The 16662-nt window shown below is 38.8% G+C and overlaps 2 protein-coding genes across 3 annotated transcripts in view; both read right to left on the bottom strand.

Annotated features, from left to right (window-relative positions):
* Nucleotides 1–197, bottom strand: part of FHL5 (four and a half LIM domains 5) — a 54155-nt gene extending 53958 nt beyond the window's left edge. The window contains exon 1 of the mRNA XM_062187624.1: nt 111–197. The gene's annotated coding sequence lies outside the window, so the exon portion shown is untranslated. The remainder of the gene's footprint in view (nt 1–110) is intronic.
* Nucleotides 198–11450: 11253 nt separating this feature from the next.
* Nucleotides 11451–16662, bottom strand: part of UFL1 (UFM1 specific ligase 1) — a 35865-nt gene continuing 30653 nt past the window's right edge. The window contains exons 16-20 of one of the 2 annotated variants that reach the window (XR_009865509.1): nt 15053–15133; nt 14653–14738; nt 13937–14117; nt 13132–13402; nt 11451–12621 (exon numbers count right to left, since the gene is read on the bottom strand). Coding sequence is in view for 1 of the 2 variants with exons in the window: in XM_062186517.1 (XP_062042501.1) it covers nt 13184–13402; nt 13937–14117; nt 14653–14738; nt 15053–15133 (567 nt within the window). In the remaining variant the exon portion in view is untranslated. Of the gene's footprint in view, nt 13403–13936; nt 14118–14652; nt 14739–15052; nt 15134–16662 lie in introns of both variants that reach the window. The other variant, XM_062186517.1, reaches the window with a different exon arrangement.

Raw genomic sequence — 16662 nt, 5'->3', positions numbered from 1 at the left:
CTATGTTGCCTCCATACACAACATGAAAATGAGAACTCTGAAAGCCTCAGCATCTGAAATTTAAAAACCACTGGTGTAAAAGGCTAAGAAACTTCGAAGCATCTACTTACTTGCCAAGCAAAAGTTTTCTTAAGCAGTCACTGGGAAGTTCATGAAAATCTCTTGTCCTTACAAAATATGAAAGAAGTCAAAGTATCTTAAAGCACAGGAAACATTTTTTTAAAATCTTACTTTAAAAAAAAAAAAAGCTGCTCCTCCCTGTGAAGTAAACAGTATGAAAGAGAATCTCTGATGATCTTTTTCCTCCAACACAATCATATCAAATCCAAAAGGAATAATAGATTGAGCCACCCACGCTGTCTGAGGACTTCTCCCAACTGCAGCTTTCTCAACTTTGTAGGGAAAAATAGGAGGGTCTCTTATCTCCTCCTCGTCTTGTGACGTACACACAGCTGACTCCTACTGGACCGAAAAAGCACTCCTTGTCAATTTTTACTTAAAATTATGACTAACAAACTCTATGCAGGACATCCTTAAAGGGAAATTCTGCTAGGATTAGTATTTGAAATATCTGGGTAAGCTCCAAAAGTTTAAAATTCACAGCATTCATAAAGATACATACACACTTGAGAAATTTCCACTGACCAGCCTAAATTAGGGGTATATCTGTTAAAAAAAAAAAAAGTTCCCTTAAAGGAGGATGTATTTTCTGTTTCTCAGTTCATCTGTTTTTGGTTTTGTTTTCTGGTGGCTATAGGAGCCCTCCTTTTTGTTTAGAAATGGCTGAACTGCAGATCTTTCCAGTGGAGAAAAGAATTGAGTATTTTTATTCTCACCTGCAAAGTTCTTGGCAGCTTGATAGATGAGCTCTGGGTTGGATCTTTATCACTGCCTTCTTGGGGGGAATCTGGGGACTTTGAGCCTTGGATCTGAACAGAGTAACTCAAGGGGGCGACCTGCTTTCTGCACCTTCAGTGAGGACTTAGCATTCCTGTTTCTGCCTATTGCCCTCTGAGCTGGCAACAATTATTATGTCATCTTCATGGCTGTATGACTTCATCTAACTCTAGACTCATCTCTTCTTCATACATCATCAATTCAAAACATGAAAAGTGGTCAGGGCTGTCAAGAGTTAGATAGGAAGAAATGTTTGGATACTGAACTAATCTACAACTGGAATTCTCAGTGGGTTGTACATAGAGCTGGTGGTTCTTGCTCCTAGAATCTCCATTTGAAGCTGTTTCTTCAATTTGGAAGGTGAGATGATGACGGAAGTACTCTGCCCAAACTCCATTGTTTTCAGACCAAGTTTAAACTACCCTTGCTCCAAGTACTAAAGGAATAACACATTAATATTTATCTGTGATAATTTGGGACCGACATTGTGGTGCAACACGTTAAGCTGCTCTGCCACACTGGCATCCCACACCAAGGGCTGCTTCAAGTCCCAGCTGTTCCACTTTTGATCCAGTTCCCTGTCAATGTGCCTGGGAAAACTGAAGAAGATGGCTCAAGTATCTGGGCCACTGCCACTCATATAGGACACTCGGCTGGAATTCCAGGCTCCTGGCTTCAGTGTGGTCCAGCCCTGGCTGTTGCAGCCATTTGGGGAGTGAGTCAGTGGATGGAAGGTTTCTCTCTACCCTCCACTGTCCCCCCTCTCTTCCTTTCTTTCTTTCTCTCTGTCTCTGTCTCCCTGCCCCGCCCCCACTCCCACTACTTTGCCTCTCAAATAAAAACTTAAAAAAATAGCTTATGTCTCTCAAATTTGTCATCTCAGCATTCTCACTTTGATTATGTATCAGTCATTCAGCAATTTGTATCTGCTTTCAGTTTGGTCTCTTTCTCATCTCAATATCATTAAAGAGCATTTATTTTAAAATACTAGTTCATTAAATTTAAAACAGTCTCTTGCAGAAAATCTGGAACTGAAATTGAGAAATATATAAAATGACTTATAATCCAAGAGACAGTCATAGCCCAGTTCTTTGCCTACCTCTTTAGAATTTTATGAATGCAATGTGAATATTAACAACACTGAGAAATGCTTATGTGTTTGCATAAACATTTATCTATAAACATATTTGTATATATGTGCATATATATATACATATGTATGTATATACACAATTGCATAATTATCCAATTAAATAGAAAGCCAAGAACACATTGTACATAATTATAGGGGATTGAAAATATCTTTTTTTGCCCCATCAACAGGTTCATGACTGAGACCTCATAATAAAGGACAGATTAATAAAAGCACACAGAGGTATTTAATGTAAGATCTATGTGACATGAAAGCCTTTAGAAATGAACATCCAAAGTACCAGGTAGATATGTATTTTTATGAAACGTGGACAGCTGTGAGAAGTATGATTGGACAAATCTAGGTAATGATCTAGTAGTAACAAAGTGGAGGGAATTTAGCAAGGCCTCTTTGCGTAGACTCTTCTCTATGTCCCTGTGTCTTCAGACATAAGATGTTCCTGTCCTCCAGTTGCAGGGATGGTATCTGTCTATTGGGGATCTTATGTAGGACCTGCTTCAGGGAAGAAGGGCAAAGGCAAGGTGGGAGAGAATTTCTTGATTCAGTTTTCTCAAATGCCAAGGTACCTTATTTTGGGATAGTGTATCTTGAATCCTATCATCAATCTAAATCCTTTTTTTTTTATTAATATACTGTAATTTTCCAAATAAGTAAAAAGATATCTTCAAATTAGCTATGAATGATGGTAATAATGTAATGAAATATATAATGGAATAGTGCTTATTCTTTTCTCTTATTTGTTTTCTTTGGCACCAAAAGTTACACTGGACATTTTTCAAATATGAATTGCAAGGACTTAGATTAGAAAGAGGAAAAAAGAAAAATCGAGAACACACATTTTAAGATTATTTGCATTTTTTAGGTATTAGACAACTATCTCTTCTCTGTGCTAATCATTTGTTATGGATTCACCCAACCTGGAAGTCTGTGTCTCATAGGCTCCCCTTATCTATGATTCATGTTCTGCAGTTTCAGTTATCTATGGTCAACTGCAATCCAAAAATATTAAATGAAAATCTTCAAAAATAAATGATTCAGAAGTTTTAAACTGCATAGAGTTGTGAGTGGAGTGATAAGACTTACAGCATGTCACTCTGTCTCACTCTGGACATGACTTAGCGCTTCATTCAGCATATCTATGCTGCATAAGCTATCAGCTCATTAGTCACCTAGTAGCCTCCTCTGTTATGAGACCAACTATGTGCTGCAGTATGGCAGTGCTTCTTTCAAGTAGCCCTTGTTACATAAAAATGGCCACAAAGGGCAAGCGTAGTGATGCTGTCAATTCCAATATGCCTTAGAGAAGAGTTAAAGTGTTTCTTCTAAGTAAAAAATTGAAAGTTCTCAGTAAAGAAAGAAATCATATGCCATTTCTTCCGTGAATTTGTGAAAAAGGAAACTGCTAGTTTTACTGTTGCATCTCAAATTGCAAAAGTTATGTTCACAGTGATTACATAATAAGTAATCAGTTAAGAGAAAAAAGACATTAGATTTCTGTATGTATAGGAAAAAATATGGTATATGTAGTTTTCAGTGCTATCTGTGGTTTCAGACATCTGCAGGGATTTTGGAATGTAACCCCTACAGATAATGGGGGAATGAGGGTGACATAGTAGAATTAAAGGGCATATTTTAGATAGGTAGACAGGTTCAGTAAGAAATTAATTTGATAAAGTGCTTTCACTTTTTATATGGAACAAGAAACAAAATACAATCTTTGGGATTTTTTTTTTGTTTTACCTTTAGTCAGATAAGGTTCGCGCTCTCTTCTCTCTCTTTCTTTCTCTCTCTCCTCTGTCCTCTCTCTGGTGGGCTACCATCTGAATAGGCAAAAATTTTTCATTCAAGATTGCCTCCTTTGTGTGTAAGATTTGTGAAAATGTTCCTCCTCTAATAGATGCTTTGAAAAAGACTTGCATACATTTTATATATTTTTTAAAAGTTTTTATTTATTTACTTATTTTATTTTGTTTGAAAGGCATAGTGACAAAGAGAGGGAAACAGAGATCTTCCATCTACTGGTTCATGTCCTAGATGCTTGGGTCTCTCACATGGGTGGCATGAAACTGCCTCCCAGGTGGATTAGTAAGAAGCTGTATTGGAGGAGGAGGCAGGACTCCAGCTCAGGCATTGTGACATGGGATACAACTTAACCAGCTATGCTTTAATGCCTGCCTCATAGTACACATGTTATTTCTCATAAAAGGAAGATACTGATTTTACAAATAATATGTATATTTTAAGAAATTTGGTAAATTATAGTAGAAGAAATCTTTGTAAAAAATTCTAATTCCTTTATTTCCCAGGCTAATGTTTTAAGGATCTTCATATTTTCAGGGTAACGATTAAGCTCGTCTGCTTATTTCATTCCATGAGGCCCCCCCCCCCAACCAAAGCTCACCACTACATTTCAAATTACACTTCTCCAGTTTACTCTTCATATTTCTCCTATTTGAGGGCTCCCCAAATATTTCATTATTCATGTTAATTAATGCTAAGTTCTTTTGAGCCTCTTTTACTATGCCCAGCAAAGACCTGCTTCCCCTTTCTCATTTTCACCAAGTTAATCCTAGTTTCTCTTGCAGGACTTAGTTCAGGGAGTCATGTCTAGCTTCCCTACTGTGCAATACAGAATGAACTTCATTTCTGCTCCCATAGCACCCTCTGTTTTTTTCTACAGAAAACAGTGTAATTCTTGATTCTCGCCATCTGTTTGAGAGTAAGACATATTTTAAAAATTCAGATGCATATGACTACTCCTAGGATTCAACTTTCAGGCAAGATCCAGAAAATTGTTGGGCCAAAGTTAAATTCACCAAGTCTTCTTTTTATTACATTATATCATGGTTATAATTGTCTTTCTTGCTCCTTAAAACAAACTCAGGTTCTCTTACTACTAATCACTTGAGAGAGGAGAAAGAGAGGAGAGAGGAGAGAGGGGAGAGGAGAGAGGGGAGAGGAGAGAGGAGAGAGGGGAGAGGAGAGAGGAGAGAGAGGAGAGAGGAGAGAGAGGGAGAGAGAGAGAGAGGGAGAGAGAGAGAGAGATGCAATTAGGAGCAAGTGTGATAAAAAGAAATGATACAACACTGGAAACATAATATGTATTTAAAGTAAGTTATTCCTTTTTCTCTTGTAATGGAAACAGAATAAAAACTCAAAGTCCCCTACAACTTGTGTGAATCTCTATCATTCTCAACAGCCACTTTAATAGTGCCCCTAGTTTTCTTGTCACCATTTGTTGAAAACAGACTATCTTTTCCCTACCATGTAATGTTGGTACCTTTGTCAAAGATCATTTGACCATATCCAAAAGGGTTTATTTCTGGGTTGTTTTTATTTTATTTTATTTTATTTATTATTTTTTGACAGGCAGAGTGGATAGTGAGAGAGAGAGACAGAGAGAAAGGTCTTCCTTTTGCCATTGGTTCACCCTCCAATGGCCGCTGTGGTCGGCGCATCATGCTGATCCGAAGGCAGGAGCCAGGTGCTTCTCCTGGTCTCCCATGTGGGTGCAGAGCCCAAGGACTTGGGCCATCCTCCACTGCCTTCCTGGGCCATAGTAGAGAGCTGGCCTGGAAGAGGGGCAACAGGGATAGAATCCGGTGCCCCAACTGGGACTAGAACCCGGTGTGCCAGCGCCGCAAGGCAGAGGATTAGCCTGTTAAGCCACGGCGCCGGTCTCTGGGTTAATTCTGTTCCATTTACCTGCATGTCTGTTTGTATGCCAGTACCATACTGCTGTGATTACTATAGCTTTAGAATATGCTTTAAAATCAGAAGTATAAGATTTCTTGTTTCTTTTTAAAAAAGTGTTTATTAACAATTGTGTGTATTTATAGGCTAAGAGTAGTATTTCAATACCTGTATATAATGTGTACTGCTCAGATCAGGGTAATTGATATTTCCCATCTTTGATATCTTTGGGTGGGAGACTTGAAGCTTTCTTCTATTTGTTCACTAAATAGAAAACAGGTTACTGTGAATATAGTAGACCGATTAGGTTATGTAACACTAGGAACTTATTCCTTTGATGTAATTCTGATTTGGTATACATTACCCAAACTCTCTAAACTTACCTTCCTACCCTCCGAGCCTGTAGTAGTTACTACTCTGTATGCAGATTGAGTTGTTTTTAGTTCCACATATGAGGGAGAACATGAAGTATTTGTTTTCCTGTGTCTGGCTGCTTCACCTGCTTCACCTGATATCCTATCTTCGAGTTCCATCTATTTTGCTGCCAACTGACAGGAGAAACTGGAGCCCATGTGTGTCATCAGTAGGAATGAAAATGGTACAGTCGCTATGGAAGGTATGCAAGTTCCTCAAAAAATTAAAAATATAGTCACTGCAAATAACAGAGCACCTAAAAGGAAACCTGTAGAAGTGAAGTTGACACTATGAGAAGCAATGACTTGAATAGTCTTTGCCTTGATTGTTGAGGAAGAGTTTTTTTAAATTTTTTTTACTAATTTCTTTTTCTACTTAATACCATTGGTTGAACTCTTTACTTAATACAGAATTATTCATAAGTGTTTAAATCCAATTGAAAATAGATCCCAGTAAAAAATAAGAGTGGGAATAAGAGAGGGAGGAGATGTATTGTTCGGCACACATCCCAAAGATTTACCCCTAAGGATCAAGCTAAAAACTTGCCATGGGACTCCAAATCCCACTAAGCTGGGTGGTACTAATGCCATCTTACATGTTAAAGTGATCATATTAAGTGTGTAACTGATCATATAGATAGAATTAAGTGTCAAAGGGGTCACATAAATAAGACTAAGTGTGTGGTAATAACAGATAGAATTAAAAAGGAGAGAATGATCCAACATGGGAAGCAGGCCACACAGCAGACTCACAGAATGACAAACGCCCTAAAAAGCACTCTGACCTCAGAATCAGCCCTTAAGGCATTCAAATCTGGCTAAAAAGCCCAGGAGAGCATTTCAGGCATGGAAAGCTAAGACATTGTGGCAAACAATGATCTACATGAAGGATATCTGTGAGTGAGATCTCAGTGGAAAGTAGGATGTACTTTTCTCTGAAGGGAGGAGAGAACTTCCACTTTGCTTACGGCCCTGTCTGAATACTGACAATTTGTGAACTCAAAAGGTTTCCATAGCCTTGGAAGCTCATGACAAGAGCCTTGGGTGATCACTGACGTCATAAATAAGAGTGTCAATTAAATCAACAGCAGGAGTCATTGTGCACTTACTCCCCATGTAAGACCTCTGTCTTTAATGAATTGTATTATGAGAATTAATGGTAAAACTTGTCTTCAAACAGTACTTTATACTTTGTGTGTCTGTGTGGGTACAAACTGTTGAAATCTTTACTTAGTATAGAGCTGATCTTCTGTATATAATTAAAATGAATCCTAATGAAGAATGGGATGGGAGAGGGAGTAGGAGGTGGGATGGAGTGGGCATGGGAGGATGGGTATAGGGAAAAGAACTGCTATATTCCTAAAGCTGTACCTACCAAACTTGTACTCATTAAATAAAAGTGTTAAAAAATATATAGTCACTGTATAATCCAGTAATCCCACTTCTGGGTATGTATCCAGGAAAAACTGAAAACATCTTAGAGGTATTGGTACATCCATGTTCACTGCAACATTATTCACAATAGCTACGAGGTGGAAGTAGACTAAATGTCCACTGACAGACGAATGGATAAAATATGGTATATGCATAGAATGGAGTACTATTTAGCTCCACAAAAGTAGGAATTCTTTTTCATGCCACAACATGAATAAACCTTTGAGGTGGTTATAAATGAGTCACAAAAAGACGAAGATTATTTGATTCTACTTATAGGAATGTTATGTTTATATTTATAATGTATTATAAATTTCTATACTTAGGCTTTTTTTAAAGATTTATTTATTTATTTGAAAGTCAGAGTTACACAGAGAGGTAGAGAGAGAGAGAGAGAATCTTCCATCTGATGGCTCCCTCCCCAATTGGCCACAACGGCTGGAGCTGCACCGATCTGAACCCAGGAGCCAGAAGCTTCATCTGGGTCTCCCACGTGGGTACAGGGGCCCAAGGACTTGGGCCAAAGCAGAGAGCTGGACTGGAAGTGGGGCAGCCAGGACTAGAACCTGTGCCCATATGGGATGCCAGTGCTTCAGGCCAGGGCATTAACCTGTTGCATCACATCACTGGCCCCATATAGTTAGGCTCTTAGAAACAGAAAGGGAAGAGAGAAAGGAGAGTTGGTCAGAGCATATGGGATTTTAGTTTTGAAAGATGCAGGGAGGGGGAGGATGCTGGCGCTGTGGCATAGCACATAAAGCTGCTGCCTGCAGTGCCAGCATCCCATGTGGGTGCTGGTTTAAGACCCTGATGCCCCTCTTCCAATCCAGCCCTCTGTTGTGGCCTACGAATACAGGAAAAGATGGGCCAAGTCTTTGGGACCCTGCGCCCGCATGGGAGACCTGGAAGAAGCTTCTGGCTCCTGGCTTCGGGTTGGCTATGCTTGTGGCCATTTGGGGAGTGAACCAGCAGATGGAAAACCTCTCTCTCTCTGCCTCTGCTTCTCTATAGCTCTGCCTTTCAAATAAATAAATAAATAAATCTTAAAAAAAGAAAAAGAAACATGCAAGGGGCCAGCGACGTGGTATAGTAGGCTAAGCCTCTGCCTTTGGAGGTGCTGGCATCCCATGGGGCACCTGTTGCTTCTCTTCTGATCCAGCAATTTCTGCTTATGGGCTGGGAAAGCAGTGCAAGATGGCTCAATTGCTTGGGTCCCTGCAATTCCGTGGGAGACCCAGAAGGAGCTCCTGGCTCCTGGCTTTAGATTGGCCCAGCTCCAGCTGTTGCAGTTGTTTGGGAAGTGAAACAAGATGGAAAATTTTTCTTTCTCTTTCTCTCTCTCTAACTCTACCTTTCAAATAAATAAATAATAAAATATTTTAAAAAATGCAATGTATGTGTAGTTTACATTACAGTAGTGTACATGTAAAAATTAGTTAAGATAGTAAATTTTGTTCTTTTTTTTTTTTTTGTCACAATAGAAAGATGATCAGCAAAGGAAGATCTCCAAGAAGTGGTCTAAGTACTCTAAGATCTGCGTAGAAAATATGCATCCTAGAGCTTTCGGTATGTTGTATTTCATTTCCCATTTTCCTGGAGTGCAGACTTCATGGTCTTAAAAAGAGGCAAATCTCTGATTTCTCAGTCTCACTCAACTCACATTACCTTAACACAATCTTATTTGGCCCTGGATTGAGCAGCATTTCTAAGAAGCAATGAACTAACTGCCTTTTCTTTTTAATTGATTGATTTATTTGAAAGTAGAGTTATAGGGCTGTCACTGTGGCATAGCCAGTAAAGCTGCTGCCTGCAGTGCTGGCATCCCATAAGGGTGCTGATTTGAGTCCTAGCTGCTCCACTTCCTATCAAGCTCTCTGCTGTGGCCCGGGAAAGTGGAAGATAGCCAAGTGCTGGGGCCCCTGCTCCCAACTGGAAGACCCGGATTGAAGCTCCAGGCTCCTGGCTTAGGATCAGTGCAGCTCCAGCCGTTGCAGCCAACTGGGGAGTGAACCAGCAGATGGAAGACCTCTCTCTCCCTCTCCCTCTGCCTCTCTTTGTAACTCCGATTTTCAAGTAAATAAATAAATCAATCCCCCTCACCCCCCACCCCCAAAAATGAAAGAGTTACAGAGAGAGAGAGACAGAGAGATCTTCTACCCACTGATTCACTCCCCAGATGGTTGCAACTGCCAGGGATGGGCCAAACTGAAACCAGGAGCCAGGAATTCCATGTGAGTTTCCTATATGGTGGCAGGGGCCGAAACTCTTGGGATATTTTCTGCTGTTTTTCCCAGGCCATCAGCAGGAAGCTGGATAGGAAATGGAGCAGCTGAAAAATGAACTGGTGCTTACATGGGATGCTGGCATTGCAGGCGGTAGCTTTACCCACTGTACCATAACACTGGTGCCGAACTGTTCCTTCTTAATCTATGGCTGCACTATACTTCAAATCAGCTGCACCTTGACATCATCCTTGACACTTTGTGGTCTAAGGCATGGTCTTTAAGAAACTCAAGAAAATTCTACATTCAGGTTAAGTAACTGCTATTCTTATTCTTATTTAGCATTAAGGTATTTTATCATAATATATTTTGTATCCCCTATCACAGTGCCAGATCAAGTTCTGGCTGCCCTGTTTCTGATCAGTTTCCTGTTGATGTACCTGAGAAAACAGTGGAAAATGGCCAAGTACTTGGGACCCTGCCATCCATGCAAAATATCTGGTTGGAGCTTCTGGCTCCTGGCTTCAGCCTGGCCCAGCTGAGACATTTGGGGCCATTTGTGGAGTGAACCAGTGGATGGAAGATGGATCTTTCCTTCTCTTGCTCTCTCCTTCTCAGTAACTGTCTTTCAAACAAATAAATGTTAAAAAACAAAACCACAGGGCCGGTGCTATGGCACAGCAGGTTAAAGTCCTGGCCTGCAGCCCTAGCATCCCATAGGGGTGCCAGTTCGAGTACTGGCTACTCCACTTCTGATCCAACTCCCTGCTATTGCGCCTGGGAAAGCAGCAGAGGATTGTCCAAGTGTTTGGGCACCTGTACCCACGTGGAAAATCCGGAAAAAGCTCCTGGCTCCTGGCTTCAGATTGGCTCAGCTCCAGCTGTTGCGGTCATTTGGGGAGTGAACCAGTGAATGAAAGACCTCTCTCTCTCTGCATCAACTTCTCTCTGTAACTCTTTCAAATAAATTAATCTTTAAAAAAAAAACCAAAAACACACAAACACATGAGTCTAGAGTTGCAACACCTGAGAGTGAATACCTAAGTAAGTTTTCAAATACCCCTACTGTAACTGCAATAGCCAGAATTAGCAGATCTGAGAACACAGCTTCACATTTACTGAAATCTGTCTAATTTAGAAGTAATTACTAAGATGAAGTGGCCTATGAATGGCAATTTTTTTTTTTTCTCCACAGGCAGAGTGGACAGTGAGAGAGAGAGACAGAGAGAAAGTTCTTCCTTTGCCGTTGGTTCACCCTCCAATGGCCGCTGCGGCCGGCGCACCGCGCTGATCCGAAGGCAGGAGCCAGGTGCTTCTCCTGGTCTCCCATGCGGGTGCAGGGCCCAAGGACTTGGGCCATCCTCCACTGCACTCCCGGGCCATAGCAGAGAGCTGGCCTGGAAGAGGGGCAACCGGGACAGAATCCGGAGGAATGGCAAATTTTGAAGCAATGAAAAAACACTGAACTATGGAAGTATTTTTATGTAAGACAAAGAAAGTAAAATCCTTTAACAATATTCAGAATGAGAATTTAAAATAATATAACATATGTCGATTAATATTAGAATGTATTAAAATAATGGAAACTTCAAAGTATCATAAAATTTAATAGAATAGGCAACTTTATTTTTAACCCTACTCATTAATATCACAATGAGCACGCTACAATTTTTATTTTATTAATGAAATCAGCTCTCTACATACAAATTCAACTATGTAATTTTATTTACAAAACAATAAAAACTTTTTTATTTACTGTGGAAAAACAAGAACCATTCCAACAAATGGAAAAAATTGAATGCATACAAAGTAACACATAACAGTTTTCTTTTAATTTGCTTCATCATCTCTTCTATTTATTTTTTATGATCTAGGTTGACACAACATGAATTACTTTGGTATTTGCTAAAATATAAATAAATGATAAGGTTCTTAAGCAAAGGGTAAATTAAAAAATAAGTTGAGTGCTCAGTATTTTGGAAGCTACACAACAAACCAATCTAAATTGGAGTACGTGGTTACAGAGGACTTGTCATTTTTCTTCCTTTACTCATATGAAAATATATAATAGAAAACTATTCATGGGAAAACCGTTTTAATGTTAAATTTCTATCAACTTTAATAATAATGCTTAGTTAACAATTCTTCACTTTCACTCAGGATTAATATTTGTCTACAATGGAACAGAGGTAGACTGATCTTTGTATTCAAACATTTTAAAATATAAATGCCATGTAAGAAATTATATAAAATAATATTTTTTCTGATATTTGAGATTTACTATTATATTCAAAATAGGTGAATTCTTTTTTGATAAATAATACATTTTTGCTTAAATTCATTTAGTTCAAATGATTACTCTAAGGAACTATTCTACTTTTAACTAATAAGCTTTAGAAAGTAATACTATTTTTTAAAAAAGAGTTTCTAATTTTGGGAAAAATTTTAATAACTTGAATGCACTTTTAGATCCCCTTACCATTGGAAAAAGTAGCCTAACTACCCATCATAATGTCATTTACAAAATACTTGGTGCTAGGGAAGCTATTAAAATACAGAATGAAATTTAACAATGTATATGGGGCCAAAGAAAAACCTGTGCATTAAAATTTGTTATTCTACTGTTAAATGTAACATATACCTATCAGTAGTAAATTGCATGTTGTCTCTCACTTTTATTAGCAGCTCGTTTATAACACAACATAGAAATATATGGGCCCCTCTCATATTCTTCAGCCCCATAAGGGCATATCTGAAGCCCCAAACTTATAAAAGTTCACTCCGGTGGGGGACATGAGAGGCCCTCTACCTGCCAGAAACAAGAGCAAGGGCTTAGTAATAAAAAAATATATATTTTGCATATTTCTGTATTTAATTTTGAATTATTCTTCATTAACTAAAGAAATATATTTTTGTTTCTGACTCCAAACTTACTTTTAAAAAAAAAATCATGACCACATTTTAAGGTTCTACTTAAATGTTACAAATATAGTAATGCCACTTGAAATCTATAGCAAACAAATCAGTCCTTTCCTAGACATGAAAGATACCAAAAAATTTATTCCTGATTTACCATCTGGAAAGAAAATAAACCTAAAGTGTATAATTTTTAGAACTGTGTGAAAATAATTTTTATGTGAAAAAATTTCACATAGAATTCATGTGAAAAGAAAAACTTTTAAGACGACCCCAATTTATGAAAATTTACATCTTTAGAAAATTTCCATTTAATATAACACCTTTTAACTGCATTGTGTGTTGGGTTGGTGTTGTTAAGGGGCAGTGGGGAGTTGCTAAGTGACAATTTGTGACCACTCACCTTCAACTCTGGGGAGAAGTGCTTATTACATAACAGAAATGAATTAAGAACATTACTCTTCTGTCACAGATGACTTCCTGGATTTGAGAACCAGGTCTTTAATGGATGAAGAAAGTTCCTGAAGCTCTTTACGAGTAGTATTGATGACATCTTGTTGTTCTTTGTCCAGTTCCTCATTCAAAGAATCATCTACTTGCCCAGTCTTCTTATTCTGATTAACTAACTGCTTTACAACCAAGCCCTGATATTGTACCAAAAGAGTATGCTGATCCTGAGAAAATAGAAAGGAAAAAGAAGTCAACAAATGCAATTCAATTTTCTGTGGAACAGACACAGGTTGCTTGACCAACACACTTTAAAGGTCCTCATCTTTACACAAGACTGGCCATGTAAAAAGAAAACTGAATATAGCAAGGTCCCCAATCTCAAGGGCTTTACAAACATATGCAGATCACTTTATGTTGACTTAGCAAAGCTCTAGCACCAAAAATTTAAGGTGATAGGGTAGTTTAAAGAAGTCAAATTACTTTTGGCTACAGGGTCTTCAGAGGAATTTGTGCAGGACAAGACTTCTGAACTGAACCTGGAAGGGTAATAAACCTAGAGAAGCAAAATTATCTTTTCCAAAAGGTTACTTTACAAATTCAGGACATTCTTTATCATGGATCTTACTGGATCCTGAAACATTCTTAAACTAGGATGAATTTTTTAAAATTGCTATGCTGATTCACTGTTCACATTCTATTATCTCAAAATATTCAGAATCTAAGAGCATGAAGTTTCAAATATACTGAACAGGTAATACCTCTGCAATTTTATTATTAAGAAAAGCAATGATCTGTGGGACACATCTTCCGGGTGCATGGAGCATGCTGTGGGTTGTGAACTGAAACAACAGGACTGATGTGAGGTGCAGAATAAGAGCAGGGTCTTCTGTGACTTTTAGCTGTTCAGCCAGTGCTTGTCGATGCTGGAATAGTATCTGCCTAAACAAATATAAAATCACACAAATGTATTATCACTTACCAAGTTCTCACTGATCTCAAGTCTCTTCCAGCCTGTATTCAGTTCTTAGCTTGTCTAGTTTAATTATCTAATTCTGTAAGCATTTCCAGGGATGTTTTAAATATGGAATATGTGCATATACAATCTTAAATGGCACAGACAGGCTAATATGAGGAAATCATAGAAAAAGTTATAATGCAGAGATACTCAAAGTAAGCTTTTGTCTTGAGTTGCTGGACATCAAACAGTATAGCACAGATGTAGATAATCTTTCCTGTCCACAAAGTCTCAAAGTTAATAAAAAGTTCCAGGCTTAAACAACTATGAAATTAAGAAACTCTGCTACCTTATCAAGAGGGTCAAAAAGGAATACTTAATATTAAGACTTTGAATATACTGGAAGGTCTACAGCCATTTTGACACAGTTTTCTAGGCACAATTCAGTCATATTCAAATTTCAGGTAAGAAAATTTTCACATTTAACAATATCAATAATACAGATCAACCCAATGTTACCTTTCCCTTTTTTTGTCTCCCTTTTTCACCATAATATCACAAGTTTCTGCTGCCGAATCCAGACAGGAAAGAAAGTCTTCTATACTCTGAAAATACATTTAATACCATAATTATATACAGGTGCCTTAAGAAATATAGCCATTGAGTATTTTTTTGTATCTTTACACCTTTACATGCAGTTCTTAAAAAGTTCACTATCATTATATGAGAAATTGGGATTTAGGACTAAAACAGCAAAATGCCCCCAGCTTGTTCTGTCCCATTACTTCCCAAAGAGATGTATGAGTGCAGTATACCATTTTAGATTGAGTTCACAATTATTCTAGTAAAAACCTACTTAAAGATCTTTAAAACATGAACATCCAGCCAGGATAATTAACTAGAATCAAATGTTACTCACCTTTTCATTCAGAGAGTTATGGAGTTTTGTTAGAGCTACTTTGGTTTCTTCTGACAATTTACTTAAAATCTTTTTTCTTACCTGTAAGGTAAAAAATGTGTATTTACAAATTGTTTCACATGGTGCTTTGGATATGCAGTGTAAATAAGATCAAACAAACAAACAAAAAAAAGGAAAGTCTATTTATTGCTGTAACATAATCATGAGTAGAATTTATCTTATTCTTGAACTTTAGCTCTAACTAGGAATTAAAAATATGCCCCCCCAAAAAAAAAAAAAAAAATGGGGGCCCATGCTGTGGCATGGTGGGTAAAGCCACCATTTGGGCACTGGTTCAAGTCCTGGCTGCTCCTTTTCCCATCAAGCTTTCTGCTATGACCTGAGAAATCAGTAGAAGATGGCCCAAGTTCTTGGGCTCCTGCACTTGCATGGGAGAACCGAAAGAAGCTCCCGGCTCCTGGCTTCAGATTGGCTCAGCTCTGGCCACTGCAGCAATTTTGGGAGTGAAACAGAGGATGGAAGACCTTTCTCTCTATCTCTCCCTCTGTCTGTACCTCTCAAATAAATAAATAAATAAATCTTAAAAAAGTATGTAAAAAAAAAAATTCTAAAATCAGAGCACTAGCCAATAGCCAGTTGGCCAAAATGACTAGTGACAGTTCTACTTCTCAAATCTACTCCAGCACATAAGGAAGGTGCTTCAAAAAACTCCATAGAAAATGTGCATTGTGAGAAAATTACACATGGATTTCAAAAATTTTTTTACATCAAAATAATCTTATCTTTTAATTCCATTGTCCACGGGCTTTGTGAAATGCCCTCATATAAGAGGAGTACTAGAAAGAGAGTCATTGTGAAAGAGAGTATTTGGAATAAGAGACTATCCATCTCTTTTCCATTGGGGTGGGAAGAGAGTGCTCATCCCTCCCCAGTGCCAGCCAAGAATGGCCAAGAAGGGCCCCTCATAAAGAACAGGGAAACCTGTAAGATGGGAAGCTGTGATCTTCTCCCATGGCTAGATACTTTTTGGGCTAAATAGTGTGAGGATGACTGACCTCGATCAAAGCCATGATATGCAGTCGGTCATGTAAGCTCTTCTGTCCCCCTCATTTTTCCTAAATGCCAATCTAAGTAGATCAAGAAGGATGAGGAAGAAGAGAAGAGGTCACTGTCATCTTTTTTCTTTTTTTCTGCCAGGCAGAGTTAAGACAGTGAGAGAGAGAGAGAGTTATAGACAGTGAGAGAGAGACAGCGATCCCTCCATTGATTCACTCCTCTAATGGCCACTACGGCTCGCGCTGTGCCGATCCGAAGCCAGGAGCCGGGTGCTTCCTCCTGGTCTCCCACGTGGCCACAAGGATCCAAGCACTTGGGCCATCCTCCACTGCCCTCCCGGGCCACAGAAGAGAGCTGGACTGCAAGAGGGGCAACCGGGACTAGTACCTGGTGCCCCAACCGGGATTAGAACCTGGGGTGCCGGGGCCGCAGGTGGTGGATTAGCCAAGTGAGCCAGGGCGCCGGCCAGTCACTGTCATCTTAAGGACAGACCACAGCCTTCTTCCTCTTGCAACTGGGGGCCATAGCTCTACTTTCCATTGCAAGAAGGGAAG

The sequence above is a fragment of the Lepus europaeus genome, chromosome 3 (assembly GCF_033115175.1).
Source record: "Lepus europaeus isolate LE1 chromosome 3, mLepTim1.pri, whole genome shotgun sequence".
Classification (NCBI taxonomy): domain Eukaryota; kingdom Metazoa; phylum Chordata; class Mammalia; order Lagomorpha; family Leporidae; genus Lepus; species Lepus europaeus.
Note: the sequence above shows the minus strand (reverse complement) of the source record. Positions and strands in the feature narration are given on the sequence as shown.